At 45.7% G+C, this 9,696-nt stretch overlaps 1 protein-coding gene and 1 long non-coding RNA gene across 2 annotated transcripts in view; one reads left to right on the forward strand and one right to left on the reverse strand.

The window, feature by feature from the left end:
- Positions 1–3,816, forward strand: part of Der-1 (derlin 1) — a 36,363-nt gene extending 32,547 nt beyond the window's left edge. The window contains exon 8 of the mRNA XM_077629476.1: positions 2,738–3,816. Within this exon, the coding sequence (XP_077485602.1) occupies positions 2,738–2,879 (142 nt within the window). The 3' untranslated portion in view covers positions 2,880–3,816. The remainder of the gene's footprint in view (positions 1–2,737) is intronic.
- On the reverse strand, positions 3,310–6,500 carry LOC144096648 (uncharacterized). Its single transcript, XR_013306794.1, has 2 exons — positions 6,465–6,500; positions 3,310–6,020 (listed from the first exon to the last, which is right to left on the reverse strand). It is a non-coding gene; the product is annotated as an uncharacterized LOC144096648 (long non-coding RNA).
- Between the last annotated feature and the right edge of the window lie 3,196 nt (positions 6,501–9,696).

Below are 9,696 nucleotides of genomic sequence, written 5' to 3' on the forward strand. Positions count from 1 at the left end.
ATTGCGTCTGGGCATCGACGACTTTCAGGCATCGAACGGGTGGCTGGATCGCTTTAAAAAACGAAACAGGATTGTTTACAGCCACTCCTGCGGAGAAAGCACTTCCGTGGACGTTTCGACGGTGAACGAGTGGATTAAGTCGCTGCCGGAGATGATTGCTGTATACAAGCCCTGCGACGTTTTCAACGCCGATGAGAGCAGTATTTTTTACCATATGCAGCCTGAGCAAACCCTTGCATTGAAAGGTGACAGCTGTCATGGTGGCAAGCGCAGTAAAGAGCCGGTGACAGCACTATTCTGTGCTAACGAGGACGGTTCCGAGAGGCTGCCCGTGCTTGTTGTCAGAAGATTTGCAAAGCCATGGTGCTTTAAGAACTTGAAAATGCTAACGTGCAGCTACAACTTTAACAAAAAGGCATGGATGATGTCTTTGCTCTTCAGCAATTTTTTGCAGCAGTTGGGTTGCAATATGGGTTCCAAGGCAAGGAAAATATTGCTTTTCATGGACAACGCACTGTGCCACCCACCCGATACGTCCAGCCTGAGGAACGTAAAGGTTGTTTTTTTTCCGCCCAACTGCACAAGCCGGCTGCAGCCGCTGGATGCCGGCATCATTAAGTGCGTGAGGGAAGGGTACCGGAAGCGGTTAGTGCAGCGTCGGCTGGCGGCTATGGAGCGCAGCGAGTCGGAAAAAAAGATCATTGTGCTCGACGCCATGCATTTTATTACCAGTTCATGGAACACAGTGTCGCAAAGCACAATCGCCAACTTGTTCAAGCACTGTGGCTTTAAGCGAGAGACTGCCTCCTCTGCTGGGGACGCAACGACCTCGATGCCACTTGAGGCCGATGCAGGCTTTGCCGACGACGATTTCGAGGGTTTAAACCTTGCCATGACCTTCGCCGAGTACGTGGAGGCCGACGACAACGTTGCAATCTGCGGAGAGGTGCCGCTGGATGATGCAATCGCGGAAGCTGTACCTAGTGCTGACACCACTGCGACATCGGACGAGGATAACGACGACGCCACAGATGCCGTGCCTGTGCCTACCACGTTCGCCGAGGTGCTACGGCACATAGACTGCATCCGGAACTTCATCTGTTCATGCGACGCCACACAGGACCTCCTTTTGGACGTTGCACAACTCGAGTGAAAGCTTTTGCAAGTTCGCGGATCAAATAAAGTCCAAAAGAAACTAACCGACTTTTTTTAAAGTTCACGCCGGCTGGCGGGAATCGGCAGTGGAGTGCCGGAAAGGTCTGTTTGAATAAAGCATGATTGGTACCTGTACTGCAGCATTAATTCTTATCGCATTTACTTTTTTGGTAATTTCGGTTTCCAAGCCCTGCAGAGTATTTTAGTAGTTTACATTGAAGTTCCTCGTAAATTCGTCGCGCGAAAAAAGTAGTATTTTTATAGACATAATTTACGTTCGGATTTTGAGACGCTTTTTCGCGGTCCCGAGAAAGTCGTATAATTGGGGTTCCACTGTATCTGGGAACACGGCTTCATTGAGCTTAATGGTGTCTTCAACTAACTGCTCTTATCCTCTGACCTTGAGTGCTCAGATAGGTAGCAAACTGCGTGGGCAACAATCTCCTGACACATAATGCAATCGAGGAAGTGGTAAGAAGAGTCCTGTAGCGCCAAGAAATCTCCTCTGTTAGGGCAACCATGGAAGGTGAAATAGAATTGGTGTGTTGTCAAGGGTATTATTAGTAAGTTCAATTTTTTTCCGGAAATTTTGTTTTCATATGCAGGTAGACATCTCTTTGGCACTTGGTGAATGACTTCACTCACTCATAGTTTGTTTGGAGCAAAGAAAAAGAAAATAACATTTTTTTTTTTCTGACGATGAGGGCTGCAAAGTTGCTCATCGTTTCTTCAACACCAATTCTTTTCGCCAGTTTGCTTTTAATAGATAATACTGCAAGACCCGAGAACCTAGACATTCTCATTGTAGATGGCTAGTAAGCCCGTTCTGCCTTAGGCGGTGCAGGCTGGGCAACATTATTTTTCTCTGCCCACACTAACATATTTAGATGGCTAGTAATTTTTGATAGGTTTTAAATTAGAACCCCTGCCCCACTCATGGCGCCACAGGTAGAGGTATCCTGAAGAATATTTGCTCGTCTAGTGAAAAGGTGAAGTCCAATGCTGACCTGTCTTTGGCCTCATCCAGGTCAATGCGTGCTGCTTCGAGGTATCCCCATCAAGGGATTTCAACTGAAAGTGCACTCTTAGACAACAGTTGAATTATTGAAGAAAGGCACTGCTTTCCCTTCCTCCCCTCCCCACCTGTGCAGCAGCTGCAGCCCCTTGAGCTCTGTACCTGGTGCGGACATCACCCCCCTAGTGAGGCCACGCACTCTATCATGACATTGCCCTTCACTACCACCACCCTTCTCGACATGGTTGTTATGTCATAATGTCCCTGGTGGTTCCTCCCGGTGCACCTTCGGTACTCTTTGCAACGGACAAGTGCAGCAGCACTCATCTCAGGCATGCATTGGCGTCTTCTGTGGTGGCAACAGCATTCTGCTTGTTTGGTGCTTTTTGAACCTATGGGATTTTTTTTTCCTCTTTTGTACTGCTTAGTGCATTTGTTCAGAAACTAACGGAGACAGTGAGGTACCGAGAGCTTGCAGCTGACCAGCCACACTAGGGCTGTCTCCTTAAAACCAAGAGTGGATTCCGACCACTGTGAAAAACATTCCTCTTCTGTGTTGTTGCGCAGGTATCGGTACTTTCCCGATCGCGTTGGTGGTGTGAGCGGCTTCGGCCAGGCACCGGCGCCAAGGAGACCAGCGGATGCTGGCAACAATGACGCTGGCGGCGGGTGGCACAACTGGGGCAGGGGTCGTGTGCTTGGGAACTAGGGTCTGGATGACCGCACCCTCCAGCCACTTTGTTTCTGGCGCCATGAACAGCAGGCACCACCACTTTCCAAGGGGGCGCAGGGGTCGCACAGGCATGGCCGCTGGACAGAAAGAAGCCGAGTGCACGGCATCACATCATTCCTTCCCTGTCGTCATGTGTCCCCCTCCCCTTACCCCCTTTCCTTCTTTGTGCTGGGCATCGCCTGGTGAGAAAATTAGCTTTAGCAAAGGATAATGCAAGATGAAAGCAATGAGACAAAGAAGCGCATACTTTTTGTGAGGACCTTGGCCGATATTTTCAGAGACATTTGCAAGGGTGTTACCCAGCCTGCTCTGTTTTTCATTTCACTGTTGGTGTTGTTTTGTACTTGTGGACACTCACTCTCTAAATTTGACAGATGGTGCTTTTGTTTTATAATTTCGTTAAAAACACTTTTTTTTCTTGGTTAGATCCTGTGCCATTGCAAAATTTTTTACTTGTTCTTTGGTCTGTTTTAAGCTCTCAGACCTTTAATGAGAGGGGTAACTACATAAGCCATTTATGCGGAGTTGGTATGCATTTTAGTGAACTTTGTGGAGCGTGCTTGTAGGTTATGCTGTGGACCGTGTACAGCGGCACCAGCGGTTGTGTTGCATAAGTTTAATGTGTAGCAATGTAACTGCGCAATGATGTTTTTTCAAGAGCTGACTTCGCTTTTGATATTTTTTTGCAGACTAACCCACAAGCAGTTTGCTCATTGAAAATCTCTTGTCTAAATTTGACTTCACTGTGCAGTTTTCTTCCCTAGTGGATAATAGGCACCTCTGCGAGCAGCAGCACCTGTGTATTCTTTGCCTGGCAATGAGCTACTCATTTGTTTGCGTGAATTGATCTGAGAGTGCAAGCAAGCATCTGTTGGAATTTGGATTGAAATAAAATGATTTTTATTTCTTGGCATTGGATGGTGCCTCAACTGTGTAGTGCAGATGCTAACATTATGAAGTCTACTTGATGTGAATTCATTTCTGGTAGGAAGACATGACAGAGTTGCTGTCAACTGCTAGGCTTGGTCAAGTTTGCATTGTTTCAAATAAAAACTATGCATATCGAGTGTCTTGCAGATGCAGCTTTCTTTATTAACTTGAATGTAATGCAAGCTCTTTCATGTGTAACAGAAATAAAAACCTACCCATCATATTGCTATAGAGTTAATAGTATCTGATAATTTTTCCTTTTCTTCACTTTCAAAAGCAATGCAACTCTTGTGCAAAATTCAGGTAAATGCAGCATGCACCTGAACCTTGTTGTACAGGCTGCTATTTCAGTTGTATGGTTTTTCTTGCCTCAATGCTTGATATTTTCGCTTTTAAAATGTTGTTTCTTTTGTTGTTGTATGATGCCCTTCGGTGTTTGTGCTACGAGGCACGCTGAGAGTCGTAAAGAAGACTGATTTGTCTGAAGACAAGAAGAAAAAACTGGAGGATTATGGTACTCTGTGCCCCGCAGGGGGGCGTCTGCAGCCTGCAGGCGTGGGTGAGTGGCTACACCGTGGGTTCCTGAGCATTCGCAGGGGGATGATGGTGAACCGTGCATCACCACGGACCCAAGCACCAGCGCCTCGCCGTGCGTGGCATTGTCCTGTCCGGGGAAAAGGGGATCCTGGTGGTTGAGCCGATGCCGAGCGTTTGGACCTTTAAGGCCCCTCGGTGGAGGCAACACACCACTTTGGCCCCAGCTTCCTGTAGACGGCACCTCCGGCCAGACCCGACCAGGGGAAATCGGCAGTCGCCTTTTCCTATCCTCCCCTCTACCTTTCACTTTCCTATCTTCTTCCTCACAACTCTCCTGTCTTCTCTCTTAATTACTTTTTCCTTCTTCCTGGTGGCGAGGGTTAACCTTGTGTGACCAACTACCCCGAGTTGTGTCATATTGGGTTATAGTAGGGGTGTACAGCTGGCGTGGGTAGGACTTGTTTGCAAGTTCCTGTCCCGTCCCCATGTTGGGCTCCATGGTGGGTGGCTGGCACCGTAGCCGAAAAACACGCTTGTCCTATGGCGAACCTCTCAGCAACTGATCGCCTTCACATGAGAGGGTGGACTGAGGTAACTCAAAATTTCATGACAAAAAAGAAATAGTTTTCCTAAGTTTCATGTGATTCATAGTGAAAAAAGTGACAAATCTGCTAGAATAATCTCCCCATTCATTGTAGAAAAAAGTTTGACGGGTGCCTTGGGCTTTGGCTACAAGGTTACGAAAATGGCCAGTGGAGACCTCTTACTGGAACTCCGAGATAGCATCCAACACTCAAAACTTTCCAAAATTGTGTCCATGGGTGACATCCCTGTATCTATATCTGCCCACCGATCCCTCAATACAGTCCGGGGTGTAATTTCAGAGAATGATTTTCTTCACCTCACTGAACAAGAAATCAAAGAAGGGCTTGCTGAACAAAACGTCGTTGATGTCCACAGGATAAAAATAAGAAAAGAAGGCAAAGAAATCCCAACAAAGCACATAGTCTCGACATTCGCACTTAGTACTCTCCCAGACTCAATTGAATTGGGTTATCTAAAGATAAATCTGAGACCCTACATTCCTAACCATCGACGATGCTTTAACTGTCAAAGGTTCAGCCACGGCTCAGTGAGTTGCCGCGGTCGTAAAACTTGCGCAAAATGTGCTTCAAAAGATCACTCTTCTGATGACTGTGACGGCGCCCCACGCTGCGCAAACTGTGAGGGAAACCATGCTGCATACTTCAGGGCGTGTCCGTCCTGGAAGAAAAAGCAATAATCACACTCAAAACTACTTAAAACATTTCGTTCAAAGAAGCAAGAAGGCGATGCACACAAACAAGCACGTTCTCCTTCACAGCAAAAACAAACTGCTGATGTGGTGCGTGGGCGCGGCGCACCACAACAGGCTTCGGCACCTGCCCAGGCCACTCGCAGTGAGCCTGTGGTGGGGCCATCCGCGCCCCAAGTGGAGTAGGTAACACTACCCCTCCAACCCAAAAAGAGGCCTCGCAGACCCCCGTGTCCGCGGCCCCCAAGGCCCCCAAGACTTCCTCCCACAGGTCGAGGTCCAACTCTAACGTCCACGTGTCCTCTGCACGGCCGTCCAGCGCCGTGCCATCCACGTCGGGTGGTCGGCGTAGCTCTCTGGATCGGTCAAAAAAAGACAGGCCCCGAATCAAGGGGCCATAAATAACAATCTAGTTTTAACTACATAGGAAAACAAAATTACGATGGCTTTCATAATGCAATGCAACTGTAGAGGACTTATGAATAACTACAGTGACGTAAAAATATCCTAGGAGCACACGCTCCTGTTGCGTTATGTTCACAAGAGACAAATTTAGGGCCTCAAAACAATAATTTTCTTAAGAATTATGCTGTTTTCCGCCGCGACCGAGAACAGGCGAGCAGGCTGTCAGGAGGTGTGGCAAATATAGTGAAAAACGGTGCCCCGGCTAGTGAGCTTAAACTAAAAACAAGACGAGGCTGTAGCAGCCACTCTGCTTGCGCATAAAACGATTACAGTGTGCTCTGAAATTAACACTCCTTGACTTAGAGGGTCTTTTAAAGCAGCTACCAGAGCCATACCTGGTAGTTGGCGACTTCAATGCACATTCTGGTTTTGGGGGAAGCGAGAAAACGGACGCTAGAGGGCAGCTCATCGAGGATTTTATTCTATCCACTAATGTCTGTTTGCTGAACTCGGGTAAACCCACATACTGTTCCCCATCACCAGGAAGAATGAGTGTTTTAGATTTGTCTTTTAGTTCACAGCCTGTTTTTAGCGATTTTAACTGGAATGTTTTAGACAATCCATATGGAAGCGATCATCTCCCTGTTATAATAGGTCTGTCATCCTCGCCAACAGTTATTCCGACAAAACCGCAGCGTTGGAAACTACATTTAGCTGATTGGGCATTGTTTCAAGAAAAAGCGAGTTTACAGGATATAATTTTAGAAAACCATAGCATAGATGAGATAAATGAAATGTTCACAACATGCATTCTTTCTGCTGCATATGTATACCAATTCCTAAATCCACAAGAGTGGTGCGTCAGGACCACAAAATTTGGTACACACGAAATGCAAGGAGGCAAAAAAACTACAGAATAAAGCCCGGGGAGACTTTCGCAGATACCCAACTCATGAGAACCTTATTTTTTTCAAAAAGGCGAGAGCACATGCGAGGCGTATCCGGCGCAAGGCCGAGAAAACATCATGGCAAACTTATGTCTCTTCTATAAACAGCTCAGCCACATAAAAAAAAATGTGGGAGCAAGTTCGAAAATGAAATGGCCGCTACTCACCTTTCACAATTCCTCTTCTCAGAACACCCGGCACACAAACGAGTTTAGAGGAACAGGCAGACATGCTGGGGGAGCACTTCGCTGTAGTTTCCGGTTCAGCAAACTATACGCAGTTATTTCTTAAATACAGAAATATAGCCGGAAAACAAAGGCTCCCAACAAGTGGAGGTACTAATGAAAAATATAATACTCTTATTACACTCCAAGAAATCAACACTGTACTGTCTGCCGGTAAGAAAACTGCTCCACGACCCGACCAAATACACTATGAAATGCTTGCCCATCTTTCCAAGCCTGCTTTAGAGGCACTTTTAAGATTCTTTAACAAAGTATGGGTATCAGGGAAAATACCCGAAGCCTGGAAAAAAGCTATTATTGTACCGTTCCTTAAACCTGAAAAATCCCCAACCTCCCCTAGTAGTTACAGACCCATAGCCCTGACTAGTTGCCTCTCAAAATCCTTTGAAAGTGTCCTTAATATAAGATTAACGTTTTTTCTTGAATCCTGTGAACTTCTTTATGCCCATCAGGGTGGTTTTAAAAAGGGATGCTGCACAACAGATCACCTAGTCCGTCTTGAAAATACTGTTCGAGAATCTTTCATTCATAAGCAACACTGTCTCGCTGTATTTTTCGATTTAGAAAGGGCATACGAGACGGCCTGGCGGTTCGGGACTCTTCAAGACCTTGCCGAGCTTGGCATCCGAAGAAGAATGTTCAGCTGCCTAAAAGACTTCTTATCTAATCGTTCATTTCATGTCCGCGTGGGTACAACCCTTTCGAGAAATTTCATTCAGGAAAACGGAGTACCTCAGGGGGGCATTTTAAGCTCAACTCTCTTCGTTTTGAAAATGAACTCTATTACGAAAATAATCCCAAGGTCCGTTATGCACTCGGTACATGTAGACGACTTTCAAATAGCTTGTACATACTCCAATGTATCAACATGTGAAAGACAAATACAACTGACAATAAATAAACTAGCAGCATGGGCGGACAAAAATAGTTTCCGGTTTTCCCCACAAAAATCAGTCGCAATTCTGTTCTCATTAAAACGAGGATTACAGGCAGATCCGACCCTACATCTGAAAGACACCGAGTTGCCCGTAAAAAATGAGCACAAATTTTTAGGTATAACATTTGACAAAAAACTCGCTCTCCTGCCTCATATTAATGCATTAAAAAAGAAAACTTCCCGATCACTGAATATACTCAAAGTCCTTTCACATAAACACTGGGGTTCTGACAGGGCAAGCCTCCTAAAAATCTACCGCTCTGTGGTACGATCCTGCTTAGGCTATGGCAGTATAGTATATGGTTCAGCAAGGCCATCGTATTTGAAACGACTTGAGCCAGTGCACAATTCAGGTTTACGCCTTTCAACTGGTGCTTACAGGACGTCACCTATAAGCAGTTTTTATGTTGAAAGCAACGAGCCGTCACTTACAGACAGAAGAGCCATGCTCATGCATGCTCGTACATTCTAAAAATTCGTTCACTGCACAAACATATTTGTTACCCCATCGCTACAGAGTGCCCATCCAGAGTACTCTTTAACAATAAACCGCAAGCTATATACCCGTCCACTGCTCCTACGATTCGAAGACATATGTCAGAACCTTGGCGTACTAGACATATTGCTAAGTATTTCTCGAAGACGAGGTCCACTTCTGCCATGGTACAACTTTCCGGAGATCTGCGATCTCACTCTGACAGACTTCCGTAAAAAACAAATTTCGCAAGAACATATACAAGAATTCCTCACGCTTAAACAAAAATACAGTAATTACGCTGCTTTTTATACAGACGGTTCAAACACACGCTTACGTTGGAAATGCCGCGGTACACGGGAATTGGAATAAAATAGTAACACTTCCACAGTGTGCTTCAATCTTCACTGCGGAATGTTACGCTATCTGTGTAGCCATAGAAAAAATAGTAAATGAGAATCTCGCCAACAGTATTATTTACTCAGACTCGCTAAGTGTTCTTACAGCCATTCATTCCAGAAATGCAATAACTCCGCTGCTTGGCGACCTTATACACAACATTACAACAGCCATGGCAAAAGGACAAAGCGTGAGACTCTGTTAGGTACCAGGTCACGTCGACATAAAGGGCAATGAAAGAGCAGATTTGTGTGCTGCTCAAGCTTGTGGCAAGCTAATAAAGAATGCACATGTGCCCTATAAAGATTTCATGAAATTACTACAATGTAAGGCAAGGAAAATTTGGCAGTCTTCTTGGGACAGCGAAGTAAATAACTAGCTACACTTAATTTTTAGATTTTTAACAGAAGCTGGTGTTCTTAAAGATATGTAAAACATGACCCAGTACTTTGCCTGATGCACCTTAGCCACTTTCGCTTTCTAGAGAAAAGGGATGAGGTTTTTTATTTTAATTGGTTGGCGGCCTCCAGTCCTTGCCCAGCCAAGGACGGCTGATGAGGGTACCCAGCCTCCTTTGAAACCTTTAATATCTTGTTTTGCTCTCAATACTGTGCAGAAGGGTAT

Source organism: Amblyomma americanum, chromosome 7, assembly GCF_052857255.1.
Source record: "Amblyomma americanum isolate KBUSLIRL-KWMA chromosome 7, ASM5285725v1, whole genome shotgun sequence".
Classification (NCBI taxonomy): domain Eukaryota; kingdom Metazoa; phylum Arthropoda; class Arachnida; order Ixodida; family Ixodidae; genus Amblyomma; species Amblyomma americanum.